This window comes from Mesoplodon densirostris, chromosome 8 (genome assembly GCF_025265405.1).
Source record: "Mesoplodon densirostris isolate mMesDen1 chromosome 8, mMesDen1 primary haplotype, whole genome shotgun sequence".
Lineage (NCBI taxonomy): Eukaryota > Metazoa > Chordata > Mammalia > Artiodactyla > Ziphiidae > Mesoplodon > Mesoplodon densirostris.
The window spans coordinates 97,323,727-97,347,956 of record NC_082668.1 but is presented as its reverse complement, the minus strand read 5'-3'; the positions used below and the strand labels follow the sequence as shown (position 1 = coordinate 97,347,956).

At 37.8% G+C, this 24,230-nt stretch overlaps 1 protein-coding gene across 1 annotated transcript in view; it reads left to right on the top strand.

Moving 5' to 3' along the window:
* Positions 1-22,763, top strand: part of ZNF385B (zinc finger protein 385B) — a 327,360-nt gene extending 304,597 nt beyond the window's left edge. Inside the window, exons 7-10 of the mRNA XM_060106809.1 lie at positions 19,208-19,456; positions 20,248-20,426; positions 21,004-21,105; positions 22,545-22,763. Of these exons, the coding sequence (XP_059962792.1) occupies positions 19,208-19,456; positions 20,248-20,426; positions 21,004-21,105; positions 22,545-22,763 (749 nt within the window). The remainder of the gene's footprint in view (positions 1-19,207; positions 19,457-20,247; positions 20,427-21,003; positions 21,106-22,544) is intronic.
* Positions 22,764-24,230: the final 1,467 nt, after the last annotated feature.

Sequence of the window (24,230 nt, the reverse complement as noted above, 5' to 3'; positions counted from 1 at the left end):
CAGCCCTGCCTGGAGCCCGGGGTTGGCTACGGAGATCAAAGGAGTAGGAGGGGGGATGTAATCAGAATGAGAAACATGCCCCTGCTTGACAAGTCCCTGCTGGCTTGTCAGTAAATAAGGAGATATTTGTCAGCCCATACATTTTACTTCTAACATCTAACAAAAAAAATTCTTAGTGTGCAAATTTTATTTTGTTTCTTGTATGCTATTAATTACTTCTCTAGAAATTATGTTCTTTTTCTTTTAAATGTGAAATGACAGAATTCTTGTCACAATAGAGATTATTTTATTCCTTGCTTTCAAAAATTTGAACTTCGGTCAGAGTCTTATGATTTTTGCCCATTTAACTAGCAAAATGACCATATCTAAGTTAAAATAATTTGTCTTCCCAAGCACAATATCTTTGTTCTTAGCTCTCTGTTAACAAATAAAATATTTTTACTCAATGTGGAAATTAATTAGTGTACTACATTTTGAGTTAAAGAAAAGTTATTTATTTTACTCTTTTCAAAAAAAATTTTACCCAGGTTTTTGACTAACCCATAGACTCAATGTTTAATATCCAGTAAAAAAAATTTTTAAGTACTTTGAAAAATCATTAGCAGATGTTCTGTTTATATTATTTTATGGCATTTTAAATGAGAACCCTTTTGGAAAACAACATCATAGAATAAATCAAGAACCATAAAAATGTTCATTCCATTAGACCAATTAATTCCCCTTCCTGTAGTTTACATCAAGGAAATGATCCTAAATACAAAGCAAGAAAAATAAAATGATATACATGAAGGCACTCATCACAACATTATTTGTATTAGTGAAAACTGAAAACAAGATGATCAATACTAGGGAGATTATTTAACTAAAGTACTTATACCCAATAGAATATTATGCAGCTTTAAAGTAAATAAAAGTAACAACATGAAACAAGAGTGTAATACATTAAATCAAAAAGTTACAAAATATATTAAATCAAAAGTTACAAAATGGGGCTTCCCTGGTGGCTCAGTGGTTGAGAGTCTCCCTGCCGATACAGGGGACACAGGTTCATGCCCCGGTCCGGGAAGATCCCACATGCCATGGAGCGGCTGGGCCCGTGAGCCATGGCTGCTGAGCCTGTGCATCCGGAGCCTGTGCTCCGCCACGGGAGAGGCCACAACAGTGAGAGGCCCGCGTACCGCAAAAAAAAAAAAAAAAAAAAGTTACAAAATGGTTTGTTGGTACCTGTATTTGTACATATTTATTGAGCCCCCTCTGAATAGGGGCTTGATAGTCCCCTCATGCTAGGCACTGGGTATATGATAGTGAACCAGGCAGACCTGGGCTTTGCCCTCATGAGAGCATATTGTCTGGAAGGGTAATACTGAACAAATGATAACAAGGTTGATGAAAAGAATGGGACGCTGACCTAGTCTGGGAATGAAGGGAAGGCTTAAGCAGGGGATTTAAGCTCTCTCTACCTAGTGGGAAAGAAGATGTTAGCCAGGCAAACAAAGGCTCTGGTTTAGGGGTGGAGGGGAAGAGGATTCTCATCAGAAGGACCAGTACCCCATACAACTTGAGATGTGAAAGACTGCCCTGTTTAAACACCTGAAGCAATGAAAGGACACTTGGGGACAAGAAAAGGAATTTAGGATGTTGGTAAGGAAGTGGTTGAAATGATGGCTAGGGACACAAATGAAGGCAGAATGGAGTGATGGGTATAAACACAGAGATTCTTAACATCTTTTTGTGCCATGTATTCCTGTGGCTGACTAGTGAAGCCTATTCTCTGAATGGTGTTTTTACATCTGTAAAATGAATTCCGACCAGTTGTCAATCTTTGTTATGATATGGTAATATAGCAATAATGCATTTAATAAGATCTAACAGGTCTAATATCTGCCATAATTTTGAAATGTTGACAAACATAAAGAGTATTTTAACCTTTCTATAACAACTGTAATATCTGATGAAAATATCTGACTTCTATGGGTGACAAAGTTAAATGTACTACCAAGACTGCTGTAGTTTGTTGCCTTCATTTATAATTGAAGGGATATGATGCATTTCAATTAGAGATAAATGAAAATATTTATATTTTTTTATCATCCAAGTTCATGGATCCTGTGAACTCATGGACCCCTTGGAAGTCCACAGACCCCAGGTTAAAAACTCCTGTTTAGTATGAGAGGATAATGGGTTTTTTTTTTTCTCTGTTCTCCGTAGACTATGTTACTTGCATAATAGCTTCATCTAATGACTTGATGAAGTTTATATACCTTGGGGCACAGGTAGGATGGGAAAGAAACTCATAGCCATTTGTTTTGTATTATAGTTGGGAGGCTCACAGTCTGCAATACAATGTCATATCTCTTTCTTGTTCAATTTCCTCATGGTCACAGTCATAAGTCCCCACGTTGCAGTATCCCTAAGGGACCTCGTATGATAAGACACCCCAGGCAAACGCCTTTGGAGGCCCAGGCCTCTTGAATTAATCTCACTTTTTTTTTTTTACGTACGCGGGCCTCTCACTCTTGTGGCCTCTCCCGTTGCGGAGCACAGGCTCCGGACGCACAGGCTCAGTGGCCATGGCTCACGGGCCCAGCCACTCCGCGGCATGTGGGATCTTCCCGGACCGGGGCACGAACCCGCGTCCCCTACATCGGCAGGCGGACTCTCAACCACTGCGCCACCAGGGAAGCCCTAATCTCACTTTTTAAAGGAGACTTTTTGTGGTCAACAGACTTTCTCCTGCAACCTATAGGTCTTAGATGTAAAGCTGGCTTTGACAACTTTGCAATAAAGCAGCATGTTGAATTTAAGTAGAAATGCTAGATTCAAAATGTAAAAGTATGATTGCCTTTTAGCAATATATTTTTAAAGGGTTAGTAGTTTTCTTACACCTGAGCAGTCCAGCTGCTGAATGTCTGCATAGTGTCATTAGGGCAGCAGTACCCAGTTAGGTCCATAAAGAGTAAAAGCCCATCTCCCTATCTCCCTGCAAGCAGCCTGAGGCAATAAACTTGTTGGCTGACAGTAATTTTTAAAATATTTTCTCTATTAGATAAAGATATATTTTTTTAGATGAGAGACTCAGTTTCCTCAATACCTCTCAGGCTGACCTTTCCGTGGACAGTGTGAGTGGCACCCTGCCTGGAGCATCAAAGCTAAACCCTTAAGTCTGCATCTAGAGAGGAAGAAGGTGGGAGGAGCAGAATTCACATGTTTCCCTTGTACCTTATGAATGTTTCCTCTGTGAAGGGCCATTAGTTTAGAAGAGAAAGAACCTGCTCCTCATTCCACCTAGAAAATTAGTTTTTAATCTTATTCCTGGCTTTTGAATCGCTACTGGACCTACTCCCTGAGGGATTTGATTTGAGTGACATGAGTTACTTATTCTATTTTCCATAATAAAGCTGCCTCAGAAATAACTGTTTCTCATCTCTTGGTGACAAATCAGAAAAGGGGCAATTTTTCAACCTGAAGAAGTTGAAATATGATTTCTCTATTGTACAAGTCAAATGGCTGGAAAACTATACAAAATAGGAGAAAGCTGTTCATTAGATGAAAGCTCTAGCAAACAAGCCCTCTTTTGTGCTTGCTTAGAAGTGACAAGTTCACTAATGTCAGTGCCAGCTCACTGATACAGAGTGTAGGCTGCCAGTTTCCAACATGGAGATATTTGGAGATGCCACTGTTTTATCTGAGTGTGAGACTGGCAGCTTCTGCTCTCCAACAAAGTGGCACAGGGGACAATGGGGCAGTTGTCATGTGGTACTCAGACAAGGAGGGTAATGACTGTCATTTCACTGGGCCACAAAATCACTGCAGGGTGTAGCCCAATGGCGAGAATCTGATTGACTTAGGCTTTCATATGGAAAGGGCAGGGATACCCTAGGTCAGGATTGAGACTGGCAGAAAATTACAGCACAGGACCTGTTTTAAACTTATGAAATTAGTCACCTGACTTTCATGGGTCCTAAGTTACTTAAAATAAATAAGCTTTTTTGTTTTTTTAACATAAGGGCATACAGATTCTGATTCAGTAGAGTCACTTTCATTTATAGATCATTTTCCCTGCTTCCAGGATTAGTCTGAAGGCCAAGATATGAAAATTAGACAACAACATAGTTAATTAGGAATTAGCAAGCTTCATGGTGATAAACCATGCTTGCAGATACAGGGTTTCTGGAATTTAGCTAGAGGCATGGTAACATGGCATTGGATGGGAAGGGCCCACCAGCATCAAACTGGCCCAATGTATAATATTTTAGTGCTCTGAGAATTTCAAAAACTAGCTTTAATTTCCATGTTGGTCCTTGACTTCTTGATGTTTCTGGGATTGTCATGCAAGTCCTTTGCTTTGTTTTCCACACCTGCAAAATGGCATAAGCCATATAGAGAATATTTTTCATTTCCAAAGTGGTCCAGCAATTTACCCTCAAGTGGGGCATTGAGATCAAACATTTTCCAACAAGAAGTCCTGTGACTATCAAAGCAAGTGAGCTAAATAGCAGGTGTTGTGAGATAAGTCAGACAATACTATACTATGTGGGTAACCCTTGGGGACACTTGGAATTACATCAAGTCTAAATGAGGCATCTAGTTGGAGGAAGCCTAAATGGGTGACTAAAGGACTTCCAGTATACTGGGTCAGTCTCAGGCCACCTGCTAAAGGTTATGTGCCTTGGGGATTTGGGTTGGTCATGAGTGGTATCATCACTAAGGTACAAAGCCTGCATAGTGACACCTTCAGTGATGGACATCTGTTATCTAAAGGGTGGGGAAAATTAAATAATACCACAAGACATAGTACTTGGAATTCCTTGAAGAACATTATTGCATAAATATATTGATTGTGTAATTGTTGATAACTCAGATGAATATAGTACGATGTAATTTGTTACTGACTGCTTACAACATTGGTCAGGTGGGTTGTTGGGCTACAAACTTCTGATGAGTTTCCAAACATAAAACCCATGAGAAACATTGCCAGAGACCAGGACATCAGTTAAGTTGCAAAGAGGACTGGCTATACTTTTGTGATATTTGTGTTTTCACATATACGTTAGATTTTCTGGCAAAGGTACATGCTTAATATTTATATGTAAGTTTGTATAGGATTCTTAGTAAAGGAGATAATGAAATCCATAGATTTATTCATTTTATCAAACCTCGAAATAGTGGATCTGGCAAAAAGGAATGTGTTTGTTGTTATGCCTCTGTCCTAGTACACTTCAAGGAGATGTCATTCTTAAGAGAATTGTTTCAACCTCAAAAGACATTAAATATTGATTGCTTACATATATATATATATGTATATATATATATATATATATACATATGTATATATATATAATCTTTGGAAACAATAATACAAGTATTTTACATAATCAACAGATGAAATGTATTTATCTATCTGTTCTATCTATATTCATTTTACTAGTTATGATTCAGCTATTAACAGTGAATTTTTCTAGTATTTTTACTTGTGAGGCTAGAAAGCACTGCAATGAATTGAACATTCCTTATTTCAACAAATTTATTGCCCACCTATGGTTTTCTGTATACTGGACCCCAAATTGAATTAAGATATTTTTCTAGGATGCAAGAATATCTCTATCCTGGTAATAAATTACCAGGATAAAATGTGTGAAAGTGTGAAAAAATTATAGTTAATGTAAGATCAAAATATAATTATATGAAAAGGTTTATTGAGAACATAGAGCAGGGAAGGAGGGGGAAAGACTTGGAGAGTAGACTAGAAGTAACAAGACCTATAAAGAAGTTTTATGATAATCCAGGGAGAATAAATGAGGGCCTGAAGTAAGGCAGTGGGCACATGGTAGAGGCTGAATAAATATCTGCTGGATGAAAATGTGAATAAGACTGATAGAAGAGGTATTTAGAAGATAGTATCAATAAACTTTGGTCATTCATTAAATGTAGAAGGAGGGAAGAATAAAAGAGGGCAGAATTCAAGAGTCTTTGCTGACAATTCTAATATACAACTGTAATGTCATCAGTTGATATGGGGACTGCTTGGACGGGTCCCTATGTGGAGCAGCTCATCCATTCAGTATCAGACATGTTGAGTTTGAAGTACCCAGGAAATATCTAGAAACAGATGTCCCACCAACTGTTAGGGAAAAGGGGGTCTTGAGTCTGTGAGGAAGGTAGAGATTTCACCTGTCGATTTTGGAATCTATGTCAATGTAGTAGAGGAAGTCATTGGAGTGAATTAGATCACATAATGCTCAAGAAGAGGACAAGAACTGACCTTGAGGAGTGCCAACACTTAGGGGCAGACAGAAGAATAGGAGCTGTTGAACAGGTCCTGGAATTAGCTGTTCTTGAGGCTGAAGGAGAACCAGGGAAGGGCAGAGTTGTGGACATCAAGTGGGGAGAGCATTTCAGGAAGGAACTTGTGCCCAGTGCAAGAGAAGACTGAAGGGAGACCCCTGGCTTCTGCAGGAGGGTAAGGATGGACAGGAAGAGAGGAAGTGGAAAGGGCCACCTCACAGGACCACTTCAAATTCAGCGTCAAGGAGAAGGCAAATGGAAAGTTCCAGGAGTGAACCAAGTTAGGGAATGACTTTGGAACATGGAAGTTTTAGCATTTTGTAAACAGAAAGGACCCCATAGAAACAAAGTAGTTAGAACTATAGGAAAGATAGACAAGATTAAAAGATAGAGAGTCCAGGTGGAAGCAGATACCTTTTCCTCAGAGATGCAAACAAAATAGGTACAGAGGGAAGAAACTGTAACATCAGTGGTAAACTCATCGAGCTTCCCCATTTCTCTCAGAAATAGGAGACCAGACATTTGCTCATGAGAGATTTGCAGTATTAATAGAGGACTTAAGAAAAAGGGTAAAGCTTCCATGGGGAAGCTGACTGACTGTGTATATTTCCCTTATACTATCACTGTTTTCCCACTTGTCTGATTTATTGACCTGTTCTCCAGGTATATAACTTTTTCACTGTATATGTTTTTAATTAAGCAAATCTAATCTGTAAGTTTACAGAATTTAAAAATAAGTGTGTGTAGTTATTACATTACCCAAAGAGCTCTGCTTTCAAAAACGTCTTTTAAAAGGTGCATTCAAATTATTACTAAATTTTCCAAGATCTTTTTGCCATCACCTTCCAAGAAAACATCTAATAAATAAAGGGAGGCAAAATAATCTGAACATTATCTGCAATATAGTCTTTTCTTCCCGCTCACTTAACAGATGCAGTCCTGTTAGACTACAAAATGAACCTTCCTTTCTTTGTGCATCCACTGATATAGTGATGATGCTCTAGCGTCTGTACATCTCTAATTACATTTTGTCTTGCAAAGAACTCCAAGGTACCAAACTGGCTTATTCATCTTGCAGCTCATGTGCTGCTGCTTTATTTTCCCCCTGCAAATCCATTACCTATCTTAGTAGAATTCTACCTTAAACGTTAAAATATCTGTCATCAGTTAGTGGTTTCTATCACTTGTACTGTGTCAAAATGTAGATAAGGAGGAGACAAGTGAGGCAAAGGCTTAAGAAGTCTTCTGCAGCACATGAGTTGACATACATACAGGTTTGCAGTGTTTCTTTGTCTGGTACAGAGCCCCATGGGCTTTTCAGCTTCATTCCTCACAAGACCACGCTAAGAAAATAGGTCCTCTGGGGACTTCCCTGGTGTTCCAGTGGTTAAGAATCCTCCTTCCAATGCAGGGTACGTGGGTTCAATCCCTGGTCAGGGAACTAAGATCCCATGTGCTGCTGGGCAACTAAACCTGTGAGCTCTAGAGCCCACGTACCACAACTACAGAGCCCACACGCCACAACTAGAGAGAAGCCTGCACACCTCAACGGAAAGATCCTGGGTGCAGCAACTGAAGACCCTAAAAAAATAATAATAATAGTAGATTAAAAAAGAAAAAGGTAGGTAGGTCCTCTGACTGACACCCATTAATTTCTCGTTACTGAGAAAGTAGGAAGATAAAGCAGAAGAGAATGATTTCAGAATTCCGTATCAAAGTGAACTAACTTGCTTTAATGAGTGTTGAGCAGTAATCTGGGCATTGCTTTGTTTTATGAAACAATAATGAGATGCTAGACAAGGTGCTTGTGAAAAAAGGAAAGAATATGACCAGCAGTCCTTTCACTGCATGTCTCTGTTGCCTAATCCTTTTAGTACAATACTAAATATAAAAAGAAAAATTATTGTAAAAACTGACAACCAGTATCCTTCAGTGACCTCAGAAAGCACAAAGTATGATTCTCTTGAAATTGTAGCCTTGGTTTCCTGAGCACTTTTCTCAAGTTTTGGAACTCCTTTGATATTCTGGAACGCTTATCTTGGAAAGACGTTGGTAGGTGTCAGTGAACAAGGCTCATAGTTTTTCGAAAACTCTCTGACAAATGGTAGATGACTACACAATAAACAGAAAACCTGTTGCATTTTCACTGAAAGCAAAATACACATATTAAAACTCTATTCAAAATTTGTCTTTTAAAACCATAATGATAAAAATAATATACAAATGAATGAATAATATTGCTCCTAAAATATTAAAAATTATAATCATTGCTTTAGGGCCTGGGGTGTGAGCTCAGATTGTCCAGTTGTGGTGATTTACTTGTAAAGACTGGTACACATTTTTTTTTTCAGTCAAAAGACATGGATTTAGATATCCACAGTCCCTGAGTATGGAACAGAACCCATGACCTTGATCTCATTAGCACTAACTGTGAGTCACTTGAGCTTAGGCCCCCAAACTATTACCTTTCATTGTGTCATCCACCTGAAGCCCTTGCCTCACCTTTACGATCTTCTTGGTTCTTAGAGCCCGAGGAGGAAATGGTAGTATTTTGCACATTTTCAGATCACTTAAGTCACTTGCTTGAGGTTTATTAGTCAGGAATGGAATTACGCATAGCCAAGTTTTCCTGGCTGAGAGACCAGGAAGGTTGGTTACCATCCTAAATACCATTATCTCTAATCTCAGTGAATGATACCACCACCATTCACCAAGTGCTCATGGCAAAACCTTGGTAGTAATCGTTGATTCCTCTCTTTCTCTGACACCTCACATCTAATCAGTCGGTAAGTCTGGTGGTTTCTACCCACAGATATATCCTGAACGTACTGCTCACTTTTCTACTACCACCCTGGTCGAAGCCACCATCGGCTCCCTATGGACAGCTACATTAGGCTCCAAACTCACCTCCATGTGGTTATTCTTGCACGAGCTCTTCTCCCCATAGCAGTCAAAATGATCTTATGAAAACATGACTCAGATCACCTCTCTCTCCTGCTCAGAAATCACAGATTACATCCAGATTTCTCTCATGCTTTACCAGACCGTATGTGATCTCGGCCCTGGTCGCACCGCACAGCCTGCATTCACACTCTCCCCACTCACCTTGATCTTGCTTGCTTCATTTCAAGGTTTTTGTACTTGCTATGCTTTCTTCCTGGAATGCTCTTCTTCCCAGAATTCCTGTTATTTCATTCAAGTGTCTGTCAAATATTACCTCTTCAGGCAGGCTTGAACTGACTCTATTACCATGCCATGCTTTATTTTTCTTCTTAGCACACTTAATACTATGAGACTATATATATATATATATATATATATATATATATATATATATATATACACACACACACACACACATATGCATATATATGTATGTATTACACACATATATACATATATATCATATATATGTATATATATGATATATACATATATGTATATATTATACACATATTTTATATATAATTTTATGTGATTTTATATATAATATAAATATAAAATATGAACATGTTTTATACATGCTTATATATATTTAACATATATTTTATAAATGTGTATATAACAAAAGCATATGTGTATATGTGTAAATATACATATATACTTTTCTGCCTTTCCCACTAGAAAATTAATTTCATTGAGTCAAAGATTTGGTATATATTATACACATATATTTTCACCTCTAACTTCAGAGCCTAGAATAGTGTATACCATATCACAGGTATGCAATAATTATTAAATTTGTTGCAGAGATAGATGGTTATTTCCTTATGATATATTCTTAGATGGGACTTACTTGGTGAAATGGTATGAACTTCACATACGTCTCAGAATGGTTATGCTGCTTTACACTCCCGTCAAGCAGGCGCTATATCTTATCTTCCCCTCGCTTATAATTTTTAAATCTTTGCCATTTCTCAGTGGCAGAAAATGATACCTATTAGTAGTTGTAATTTGTACAGCTTGATAAGTCAAGACATGTGTTATCAAAGGCAAAAATGCAAGGAAAGTTTTACTTCACATAGAGAATCAGAGACCTTCTTTGTTGGGAAATTAGCCAAGAAGTGAGAACTCAAAGAAGAAAAAACACCTAAGCAAAATTTTGCTTGAAATGCCTTCTTTAAAAGCTATTGTCTTTTGCTTTCCTAGGTTACATGCAAAGTTGCAACCTTAAAGAAACTGTATTAAAACATTTATTTTTCTGGTTCTCAGCAAGTTTTGCCCATAATGTGCTATGCTTTGTATGGCATCATTTAACAAAGATATACAAAGATAATACCATCCACTCAGCTTTATTCAACAGTGTCAGGCCTTCAAGAAAGTATTACTGAGATTGAGCATCCTTAGTCTCTACTCCCTCAAAACAGAAGAGCAATAAGAAGCACTGGCTCAGGATTCAGAAGACTGTATTTGAATCCATGCTCTACCATTTAGTAATTCAATGACCTGTGGGAAGTAACTTAATCTGTCCAAGCCTTGGTTGTTTTTCTTCTTGAACAATTGTAGTTACAATACATTTTGAGAGAGAAAATCATACCATTACCTGGGAGATGATTTGTAATACATGTATCTGACAAAGGACTCCTGTTTGGACTATATAAAGAATTCCTATAAATCAATAAGAAAAAAGCTGAGAATCTACTATTTAAAAAATGGGCGAAAAATTTGACCAAGCACTTCATAAAAGAGGATATACAATTAGCCTATAAAAATGTGCAAAAAAGGCTTCCCTGGTGGCACAGTGGTTGAGAGTCCCCTGCCGATGCAGGGGACGCGGGTTCATGCCCTGGTCCGGAAAGATCCCACATGCCACGGAGAGGCTGGGCCCCGTGAGCCATGGCCGTTGAGCCTGCGCGTCCGGAGCCTGTGCTCCGCACTGGGAGAGGCCACAACAGTGAGAGGCCTGCGTTCCAAAAAAAAAAAAAAAAAAAAAAAAGGCAAAGGTGTTCCATATCATTAGTCATTAGGGAAATACAAAATAAAACCAAAATAAGGTACCACCACAACTCCACCAGAACTGCTAAAATCAAAAGGACTGAAAACACTGATACTATTTGTTAGAGCAAATGTGGAACAATTGGTATTCTCACACATTGCTGGTAGAAATATAAATCAGTACTACCATTTTGGAAAACTCTTCAGAATCTACTAAAGATATATATATCTATATAGACATAGATATAGATAACATAAATGAGTATCTATGTCTACCAAAAACATTTATAAGAATATTTATAGTAGCATTACTCAAAATAGCCAAAAACTGAAACATTTCAAATGCTCATCAATAGTAAAGTAGATAAATAAATTGTGGCATAGTCATACAATGTATACTATCCAGCCATTAGGAAAAATACAAACTTCTATGTGCAACAATATGGATAAATCTCATAGACATAATGTTGTGTGAAAGAAGCCAGGCATAAAATAATATATACTGGGTGATTCCATTTATATGAAGTTCAAAAATAGGCAAAACTGGGGCTTCCCTGGTGGCGCAGTGGTTGAGGGTCCACCTGCCAGTGCAGGGGACACGGGTTCGTGCCCCAGTCCGGGAGGATCCCACATGCCGCAGAGCGGCTAGGCCCGTGGGCCGTGGCCGCTGAGCCTGCGTGTCCGGAGCCTGTGCCCCACAACGGGAGAGGCCACAGCAGTGAGAGGCCCGCGTACCGCAAAAAAAAAAAAAAAAAAAAAAAGGCAAAACTGATCTAAATTGATAGTGATAAGAATGGTGGTTATCTATGAGGAGAGGGGGAGTATCAACTGCTTGGGGGTTCAATGGAGCCTTCTTGGGTGGAAGAAACATTCTATATCTTTATATCTTATATATCAATATCTTGTATCTTCTTTATATCTATGTTTACACAAATGTATACATATGTATAAATTCATTAAAATGTATGTACCTTACAGTATATAAGCTATACCTCAATAAAAAAGAAATAAAAAGGTACAGATAGTAAAATGTCTACCTCATTAGAGTGTATGAAAAATAAGTGAGATAATGAATATAAGTTCTTACCATACTGCTTGGTCTATAGTGAGTATTCAATTAGTGTCAGCTATTAATTTGTGACTATTATTGCTGCTTTTACTATCACTCGAAGATATAACTGCCTGGAGCAGCTATTTGGCCATTTTTTTTTGTTCTACATAAAAGCAAACTTCTTGAAATAAGGATCGAGCCCCTGAATTCAGCTTCTAAGAACCATGCTCCAACCAACTTAACAGTATTAGTTGTGTATACAGATGTAGAAAACAAACTAATGGTTACCAAAGGGGAAAAAGGAGGATAAACTAGGAGTTTGAGATTAACATATACACACTACTATATGTAAAATAGATAACCAATGAGGACCTACTGTCCAGCACAAGGAACTATACTCAATATTTTGTAATAACCTATAAGGGAAAAGAATCTGAAAAGGAATAGATATATATGTATATATAACTGAATCACTTTGCTGGACATCTGAAACTAACACAACATTGTAAATCAACTATACTTGAATAGAATACACACACACACACATATATATTAGTGTATAAAAGGAAGATTGTTATTATGGTAAAATTTACTTATCTAGTATAAAAATTTTAACTTCCAAAAATGCATTTAGTTCAAGGTTTTGTTCCCTTTTAGAATTAAGAATTTTATAAAAAATTACCTTGAAACACAAATCATCATTAATCTTATGAAAAGGTATTCAAATCTGTTTAGTATAAAAATAAATGTAAATCAAACTGGCAGTGAGATACTGTATTACATCTGTCAGATTGGCAAAAACAATGGACGTTTAGGCTGGTAAAGGTACAGGGAAGCCAGCAATCTCTTACAAAGCTCTAAGAGTATTAACTTGTATAACCATCTGGAGGGCAATTTGGCAGTGTGCATCACAAGCTCAAAAATGTACATGCTTTCTGATCCAGCAATTTCTCCTCAAAGTTTAGGTCCTGAGGAAACTATCAGATAAGTATACAGAGATGTCTGTACACAATGTTGTTTATATAAATTGTTTATCAAATATATGTGAATTCAGCAGAGTACAAACATGATTGCCTGTATACTCTGTTGAATCTTACTTTCTCATTCCTCAAAGACACTGTCAGATATCAGAAAGTCCAGTCTTATTTGAAACTTTAGGCTCTTATCCAGTTGCATACTCCCTTCCTCCTGGCTCAGGTTGGACCACGGGAAGAGGCATAACCTGCCCTTTCTTTCTTCCCCATCATATCATTTCTGATTCTTGCCCTTTCCAATTTTTAGGGATAGGAGAAGTAATTGGGATGGGGGAGGGCAAATGCTGTTGTACATAAGACCAATCATTGATGCCTTCTCCGTGGTAGGTGTCCAGGTGCTTCTCAAGGACCATATGTAAGGTCTTCATGTGGTTCTTCCAATCCTTCCTCAGTTCCCACCACTCCTCAGGCTCTTGCTGCCAGGGTCCTGGTCATCAGCCTTCTTGTGTCTGTACCAATAACATGGTTCAAGCCTGGCCACCTTTCAAGATGTCCTGTTGACCCAAAGAAAACCCATTCGGCCATGCCAAACTGAGGTTGCACGTTCTTTGAGTTCTAACCATTCCCAGCCCCATCTCTCTCCAACCTTCCTTTCCTCTACCTCACCTAGTATGACGGGCAGATCACCAAGGCCTGAAGTTGTCTGACAGGGGATTGACATGGAGGCAATAGAAGTCCCACTCAGTATCTTTTTAACATTAGTAAAAGTGCAAACCAGAAATAACCCGAACACCAAAAGATTTGTTGACTAAATTATAGTACATCCATATAAGTAAATATCATTTGGTTTTATAAATCATGATCCAATTCTATCTACATTTATTGACATGGAAAGATATTCTTGATTTATTGCTAAGCAACAAATGTTAGTTACAGAATATTATGTTTCTGTCTATTCATATGTTTGTTTAAAAAATAGTGTGGAGTAATAGATATCAAAACATAATCATTCCAGGTCAAGGATTGGCAAACTACTACCTGCAGGCTAAATCTAGCCTGCTGCCTATTTTTTGTAAAAAGAGTTTATTGAATCACAGGTGCAAGTGACTGCTTTCCTGCTGTAATACCAAAGTTCAGTACAAAGTTGAAACAGAGACAGTATGGCATACAAAGCCCACTATATTTACCATCTGGTGCTTTGAAAAAAAAGTTTGTTGACTTTTATTTTAGATGATAGAATCATGGGTGATTTTAATTTTTTTAAATGTTTGTCTGACTTTATTTTCTACATCAAGCATAAATTTATTGTATAAAATATGTATCTGTTAGTAAACTGTTGAAACCTGATTAGAAAAGACTTCTTATATTGATAACATTAAATCAAGAGTAAACTTCATAAGTGAAATAAAAATTTGATTACAGCTTCCAAAGTTCTACTTCAAAATAAGATCTATGATGTGGTTAGAATATTATTTTAATTGTTTTTAAAGTTAAGACCTATCAATGGACATGGCTCTTCTATTTACCAACAGGATTAGTTTCTGAAAACTACTTTCAGACTTCTGGCATGTTCTTTTCATCTTCTGTGTTAGAGTATTAGTGCTCTGAGGCTGTATTTGAGTGAAATAGAGCTAATAAGCTGGGTTAATTTGAGTAAAATTTTTGGAGTAAAAAATAAGAGTGACACATAAATATTGAAAATGGACTTCCTTCACCTGGTTTATCAACTGGATATGAAAACAGTTCCAAAAAGAGAGATTTTCAAAATGTTTAGAGCTTTGGAAAATAAGTGAGTCAGAGTGGGACCTCCCAAGAAGGCTACTTTGAAGAACTAAATTCACTTGGATGAATAAATTATGGATATTTGTTACAAAGGGCAATTCTGATGTAGCTTAGCAAATTTTGCTTCAAAATCCTGTCGGATAAAACCTTAGAAAAGGTGTTTGGTAATCAGGAAATAATTAAGACTCTCAGAAGCCCTGCTAATTAACATTAGGTGAGGGAATACTTGAAAATGGAATTCATATTAACCAGAAGTTCCAGATGACATGCATCTTTATTAAAAGAAACAGAAGTAAACAGTACATTAATTAAACTTTCAAATACACACAATAAGAAGGCTTTAAAAATGCCAGTAAGGGCAGAGAAATAATGTAATGGACTTTGATAAAAATATCAAACAATTAAAATGAGAAATAATAAAATTAGGCTTTGATGCTTATAAGTTTACAGATCCAGAAAGAATGCCACAATTTAAATAAATTATTGCATCAGGGACTTTCCTGATTTTAGGATCAGTCTTATTGACTATCTAGTATCAATACAGTAGCAGAATTACCTGCATATGATGGAGCCATTTACACATTTCCAAAGTCAAAATGCGTTCCTAATATTCTCAAAGGTTAAGACTCTGACCTATCCAGGGCATAAAAACTAAAACATAATTTATCTAAATGTTAAATCATGTAAATCTTAATCACTCCACACCTCTTAATATTTTTTAAAAGGAAACCAGCTACCCTTAGTATCTAGTATCTACTTTAATAGTTTTAAAATATTCTCTGCCTTCTGACTCAGTCCATCTTTATAATAGTGTCTCCCATTAAACCTGTTGCCATCTTCTAGCCTCACCTACCAGGTATTCACCAGCAAACCCCAAGCTTTCTAACACCTAAGCCTTTCCTCACATGTCCACTTCTAGCCATTCACTTCCTACTCCTTTTCACCCTATTCTATACTTATCTAAATCTGATCTTCAAAACCCATCTTCAAAACCTAGACAGAATGCTACTTCCTTTATGAAAAATGTCTTTCTTCCTGACCAAAAGTAATTACTTCCAATTCTATGCCCTCATGCCTCTTGCCAGTTTCTGTAAAAAATCCGAGATCTCTGAATGACTATCCATTTCCTCTGCTAAACTATTACTTTCTTAAAGTCTACACCTACTTTATTTATTATCCTCTTCGGTGTCTAGCACATTGTCAGCAATTAGCATATTGTTAATATGCATTTGTTAATGAGTAAATGACCTCTTTTGAAAAGGAGATGTAAAAAGGAAATCTGTGTATTTTTTCTTAAAGAAATAGGGATATAGAGAAAAAGATACAATTCTGTGCATCTTCTCAATGTAACCTGAATCAGATGATTGTTGAATAGTGTAGGTATTTTCGTTTAAGGCAAATATGCTTTAAAACTAAACTATAATAGTAAAACAAAGCAACAACTTTTTCACATCTCCAGGTGACTTATGTATGCCTTTTATAATGTTAATGCCTTATGAAGTCCTCTCTTTGTGCAGGAAGATTAATACATTACATGGTGAATATTTAGAGAAAATATCATGCTCACTTATGCTACTTACTAATCTGTGGGACATTATTTAATATTGATGAGCCTCAGTTTCCACATTTTTAAGGTAGGAATAATCGTTGTCAGCCTTATCTTTTTCACAAGTTTTTTGAAACTTTTTCACAAGTCATAAGTTGTAAGAGATAAAAAGATAATGTAAGTGATAGCACTTTGTAAATTATAAAATTCTATATAAGAGTATGAGAGAGATCAACATAAGGGACATTAAAATAGTGATATGAGTAAAAGACTGAGTAAATATCTAAAACATGTCAGATTCTTTAGATCGAATTTATATAAAATATCTTATGAAATGCTTGAAGCCAGGAAGGATTTTGCTATGCAATAACTTAAGATTCCATCACAAAATACTGAGCAATTCCATAGGGGCAAATCTTAAGATTACTGAATTATTTTGGTGCCTTGTGATTTCTATAAAATTGCAGATTCAGTCTGAGGGATCCTTCTAGATAAGAGAGTACCAGGCCTGAAATAATCTTCAATCTAATTTACTTACTACTACCATTTAGGAAGAATGATTTTACTTCTTTCTCTCATACTATTGAGGTCAGTTTAGTAAAAGTCTGAGATATTTTCCATCATACTTTGTGGCATCCTGAAGTTTTAATAAACTTGCTGAAAAGGAATATAGATTATGAAAACCAAGGATTAAAAGGGATCTGAATATTCCTTTATTCCAAACACCACCCAGACCTGGAATTCGTCTATAGTATCCCTGCTATGTCCAGTCTTGACATGGATGAATCCAGCTTGGAAAAAGGGATGGAAATCAACGGCTGATCCCTAAATCAATTAAGTAAAAATATGATCTCCCCTCACTTTTGATGTGTGTGAAAACGTTCGTTTGCCCCACATAGAGAAGAGACACACAGAACCTCACTGTTGTTTCCCTCGTCATTCCTTCCCTCTTGGTCATCCAGGTCCACGGTACATGGTTCCAAATTAGCTAGGGCAACTAACAAATAAATTTTCAGTTTTAATTCCCTTTCTCTCTTTTTTTTCTTCTTTTAATTAATTAATTTATTATTTTTGGCTGCATTGGGTCTTCATTACTGCACGTGGGGTTTCTCTAGTTGCGGCGAGCGGGGGTTACTTCTTGGTGTGGTGCGCGGGCTTCTCATTGCGGTGGCTTCTCTTGTCGCAGAGCACGGGCTCTAGGCACGCTGGCTTCAGTAGTTGTGGCACGTGGGCTCGGTAGTTGTGGCTCATGGGCTCTAGAACGTAGGCTCAGTAGCTGTGGCGCACGGGCTTAGTTGCTCTGCAGCATGTGGGATCTTCCCGGACCAGTGAGCGAACCTGTGTCCCCTGTATTGGCAGGCAGATTCTTCACCACTTTGCCACCAGGGAAGTCCCCCTTTCTGTCTTAATGAGAGTTTATCAGCATACCTACAGATATTTTCTAAGAGTAAGGCTCTACTAGGATTAAACTTGTGATGGATTTTGCAGTTGCCCTAGAAGTTCCAGCTTCTTTCCCAAAGGAGCCACTGAACAGAGGCTGTCTTGAATAGCAGATGAACCGTGAAGTGTTAGATTCTGTTAAAGTCACTGTGACCCCTCTTAGAGCCTGCACATGGGCCTCAAGGATTATAAACATTTAGCAGCTACATGATCAAAATGCCAAGATGTCTGTAAATGATTTGGCTAATCCTCATATTGTGCTTGTGGTTAATGTCATTATTTAAAACTTATGATTCAGACTGGCAGTAATTAATAAGTATAATGAATGCAATCTCTAAATCTTGTATTTTGGATAAATCGCATTGCCATTCAAAGAGCAGCAAAAACTTAACTAATCATAACCAAAATTAACCATGTTTCTTCCCTCGCCTCTGCCCTACACCTGAAGGTTAAAATTTAACTTGGTGTAAAAATTGAATTTTAACTTTATGTTCATGTCGTAATTAAAATATGAATAGTCAAATGAAACTACCATTACCTGTCTTATTTCATGTTACCATCATATCATTTAATCAGATTGGAAGGTAGCTGGTTTCCCTATCTATTAAAGGAACATAATTTACAACTCAGGGATATCAGACAGAAAGTTACCTGCTGCAAGTGGGAGAACAAAGTCACTTTTCGTGAGTCATCATGATCTTGGGGTGACCTGATACAGAAACCGATGCCATGGAGTTCTTTTTCAATCAAGCTCAATGAACTAAAATCTGCGCTGGAAAAAAATGCTACACATAGAAAACAAACTCATGGTTACCAAAGGGGAAAGGGGGGTCAGGGAGAGATATATTAGGAGGTTGGGATTAACATATACACACTACTACATATAAAATAGATAGCCAACAAGGACCTACTGTAGAGCACAGGGAACTCTACTCAATATTCAGTAATAACCTATATGGGAAAAGAATCTGAAAAAGAATGGATACATGTTTATGTATAACTGAATCACTTTGCTGTACACCTGAAACTAACACAACATTGTATTGATAAATCAACTATACTCCAATATAAAATAAAAATTTTTTAAAAACTACATCTAGAAATCAGATTTCTATTTTTAATTCCTTTATGTCAATTTGTCTGTGTCTGTATGGTATATGAGGCCTTAACATTCTCTCTCTGTGTCTCTCTTAGAAGACAAAGGGAAGTTGAAAGTCAGCAGTTCCAGTCAGGCATCCAGCTCTGAAGGTGGCTCATTTCTCCTCAAACCTGGTACAACACCCCTACCACCTGGAGCAGCCACTTCTCCCTCCAAGAGCACAAACGGAGCTCCTGGTACTGTTGCTTCTGAATCAGAAGAAGAAAAAGCCAAAAAATTACTTTATTGTTCACTATGCAAAGTGGCTGTGAACTCCCTGTCACAGCTAGAGGCACACAACACAGGTTAGCATCTATCGTTTAAATTTAAATAATGTTTATAACAAGATCCACCTTTTCCCATCAGAATACCTTATCTTTTGTTGTTCAAACATTAGGTTTCTTCAGTCTTCTCTACTTTTTTGATTCAAAGGAGTGATTTTAAGAAATGTACGATGTAACAACTTTAGAAACAGCAAGGCAAAAGTAGGTTGGGGATAAAACTTGTTCTGTTCTTTATTTTCTCAAAAGCATCTAATACTTCCCAAAACTCATTATGATGAAGTGACAGAAATGAAGACAAACATCTATGCACAATGTTCACTGAAACACACTTCTAAGAGAAAAAAATGGAAACAACCTAATATTTCCTCAGTAGGGAAATGTTGAGCGAGTTATAGTCCCAATATGATAGAATATATTACTCAGCCATTAAAGTGTAATTATAAGAAAATATGTATATGATTTGATATGTGAAATTTTGGGGATATTTAATTAGCATGATCCCAATTTTGCAAATACACTTTTCAGTATACCAAAAAAAGAAGCTGAAAAGAAATACACTAAAAGGATAAAAGTGGTTATCTCTGGGTGGTGAAAACAGAGGTAATGTTTGTTTTCTTATGCTTCTCTATGTTTTCTTTATTATATATACTCATGGTTTCCCATTTTTTTACAGTGAAAATGTGTTAAATCCATAATCAGCATTAAAACCATCATTAAAAAAAAGTCTTGGGAAGTTCAGCCTGAAGATTAACTTTTTAAGAGCTTCATATAGTTCGTAAATAGCTATTTAATATGTTTTCTTTCTGTCTTAGGATCTAAACACAAGACCATGGTTGAAGCTCGTAATGGGGCTGGTCCAATTAAGTCCTATCCTAGACCTGGATCAAGATTAAAGATGCAGAATGGCAGTAAGGGGTCAGGACTACAGAACAAGACATTTCATTGTGAAATCTGTGATGTTCACGTTAATTCAGAAATTCAGCTCAAACAGGTAATGTATCCTGAATTAGTAGTCACTGTCGCTTGGGGTCACCCTTTGACTGTGTATCTCCTAATCTATATAATGGTTGTCACTTTGCTCACAGTTAAATTTCCTAACTTTATAGGATGCCTATGGTATACACCATACAGGTGCTATGTGGAAGAAAAAGTACCAAATATCTGTGCACCTACTATTACTATATGTCAGACTCTAGGCTTGGTGTTAGAGACCAATGAGCACAGCAGTCACCTGGAGCTTACAGTTGAGCAGGAACTTCTAAGATAGTAAATGTTCAGCCTGTCTTCCAAGGACCCAAAATCTGCTTAGGGAGACAGACTCATCAGTCACGGTGGTAATACCAGGCAAAGTCGGAGGAGTGCTATAGAGAAAGGAAAGGGAGAGAGGTGTTACAGTAGAGTGGGGAGCAAGTCTTAATTTAGAGAGTGTGGTGATCTCACCCACACCACCATGGAACCATGGACCTAGAACTGGGAATGGAGGAACCAACTACCTCGGTCTAGGAAATATATTTTACATGGCATAAAACTCACATGTAGATTCAGCTAATGCATCAACCTTTTTTCAGCACATTTCTAGCAGAAGGCATAAGGATCGAGTTGCAGGGAAACCACTGAAGCCGAAGTACTGCCCTTACAATAAACTCCAGCGGAGCCCAAGCATTTTAGCAGTAAGTTCACTTCGCCTACTCGTCTATTTTGTGGGGCAGCCTTGCTGGCTGGGGCAGGCACTGTGGGTAAGGAGGGCCTGGGGTCTAATTGGTCCTGAAAGGGTTTTGAACTTAAATAGCCCTCATAGAGAGAAGTTTTAGAATGAACTTAGTCCCTGCTGGAGGACACCTTGAAGAAAGTTTCCTTAGAAAAAAAGAAACTGAACCTCTTTAAGAGCTAATACCTTACTCTTCACCAGGACCTTTTCAAGAGATTCCATTCTTCAGCATATACAGAAAAGTAAAGGCTCAGGAACAAGGGCAATGATGCCTGAGGAATCTTGGAACATGTTAAACCTGGGGAAAGGGATTGCTTTCCAAACACAAAATCCATCTATTTAATATCCTCCTCCTTTCTGGGGTGTTCCCCCCCCACCTCTTTCTCTCTCTTTCTCCAGAAAGTACAGTGGTTGTGTGTATTCCTCTCTCTTTCCCTGTCTAGCAGGCATGTTGATAGTCAGCCTGTCTTACCTGCTCTCAAAATGTGCTATTTTCAGTTTCTTTGTAAAAACATTAAGGGCCTCCACCAATAGATGTCATATAAATACCCAGTTGGATGGATTTCCTAGTCTCCCTGGGACTCAGCCCAGCGTGGTGTTCTGCTGAGGTTGAAAGCTGGGATTGGCCAGCTGAAGGCGATACTGATATTACCTCCAGTTTTTCCAAAGCTCAGTGGATGCTGCATGCAGGCATTATACGCATTAAGCAAATCCAGCTTGCAAAACTCCTCCTGATTGCAAAAGAGAGGGATTAAGGATTGATTTCTTCCTTCACAGGAAGATTCCACCTTGGGATTCCTTTTAAATGGAGAAAGTTTCTAGCCCATTTACAATCATTGCCAATGACAAATTTGAGTTAGCTGCAGTTTTTCAAGTAATACTTTTTAAGTGGCCAGAGAGGTGTAAACTGACTTTGTTTTCATGACTGTTCATGGGTCCCCAATGTCCCAAACTCCAGTTACCTAACCCAGTGAGGCTTTTTTAAGAGGTGAAGTAAAGGGTAATGCATATTCTCCAAAAAGCCTCTTTGTGTTTTGAAACAAGTCATTCGTTTGAATTGAGCTCCATAATCTAAGCAGGAAACCTTCTGGGTGTGTTTGTTTTTTCCTTGTGAGCAGCCGCATAAAATACTTTCAGTATCTATTCAGAGAGGCTTTCCTCTGTCCTAGTGCCCAGGGGCAAGGACCACCAGAAAAGAGTTGAAATGGAAACAAATCAAAGAAAAGGTATGCCAAGAGCCTTTGAAACCAGCTTTGTGAAAATAATCATGTCTTGACTTCTGAGAGTGAAGATTTTTAAAGTTTGACTTCTGAATGTCGCTCTTTTCCTTATGAAAATATCTGTGCTGCTGTTATTCAAAACAATCTCCCCACCCCACTGCTGGTTTTCTCCCTCTATTAGGCAAAACTTGCATTCCAGAAGGATATGATGAAGCCTTTGGCCCCGGCCTTCCTGTCCTCGCCCCTGGCAGCGGCCGCAGCGGTGTCCTCCGCGCTGTCACTGCCACCCCGGCCGTCGGCTTCGCTCTTCCAGGCTCCGGCCATCCCTCCGGCTCTGCTGAGGCCCGGCCACGGCCCCATCCGCGCCACTCCCGCCTCCATCCTGTTCGCCCCGTACTAATGTCTGCAAGCCCCCAGACGGTTGAGGCCAGTAGGAAAGTAGAGCAGGAAAGCCAAAAGGATTCAGCAGTTTGAGCATTTGGTGTTGCAGTGTCCCACCCAACTGCAAAATGCAGCGTACCACCTGAGCCCCAACTCCAAAGAGTAAGTCGCTAGATTCAAGAGTGCTTTTGGGGGCCGCTCCTATAATTTCAGAATCTGAGCAAGCAGAAGCTTTATCTCCCTCGTCCCTCCCCCTGCCCTACCCCATACAATTCGTGTATCTGAGATATTTAGTTTCTTGCAAATGTATTGGTCAGAAAAAAATATATATATATACATATATATCATTTTCTGACTATTTTTCCGTGGGTGTGATCTGGCTTAGAAACAATATGGAATATTTTCCTGACAGACTTGAAAACTAGGGTCTTCCTCACACGTCTGTAAATAATCCTGGAATCCAACTGGGCACATTCTAGTGTGGAACAAAAATAGATGAACACAAGTGCTTACTTGTGGATACTATCTTACCAACGGATCACAGTGTTTTCTTTTTGGTGTACTATGGTTGACAGGGATTGTGTACTGTTTTAGACCCAAGTACTGTTGTATCCTGTGTAGTACTAGATCTGTATCTCTTGTCTGAATTAAACATTTTTAGTTGCTGTGTAAATGTTAGGAAGCAAAGTAGCTTTGAATTTTCTCTTTAAGAGAACAAAAGATAACGTATTTTCTTTATTTTACATTTTATTTGGTGATATTTAAATGAAATAGAAAGCCATATAACATAGCTCTAATTACTACCTGTCTGCTATTTTTGTTTAACTTATTTTGTAGCTTCCTCACCAGTTTGAGTTGCTAAGCAAATGTATACAAACAGAAAAAGAGCTTCCTCAATTGCACATTTTTGCACCTCTTGTGCGTTCAGCAAGAAGACAATGAATCCATATATTTCTACATCATTATCTTCTTCATTTTTAACCTGTTTTCATTTGTAATGATGCTACATAATTTTGTGGCTCCCTAATGCAATAATGTACAGAAGATAAAAAAATTTATAATTGAACAATCTGTCTTTCTGTTCACTGAATCTGTTGCAGGTCATGCTCCCATGCCCCCGTTTCTAAGCTGATATCAACAGGACTGGAATGTTTGTCATATCAGGGGCAAGAGGTATAAGACAGCAAAATAGAGTGAACTCTTTTAGAGCATCTATATCTGCAATCTGTAAATGGTAAAATGTCTGTGTATTTTTTTAAATGTACCTTTTCAATAAAAGTACAAAAAATAAAAATCTGTTTGTATTTTCAAAGTTATTTTCTCTTGAGACACCTCCAATTTGAAATCATCCGATGAAGGCTTTTCAGTAGGTGCAAAGATTGCTTCTTACATATTTAGCATTTTCAGTTCTTATTTGCAGCATATTTATTTGTCATGTGTATTCATTACTGTTCACAGCATCTGCATGAAGCAAGACTTCACTGCT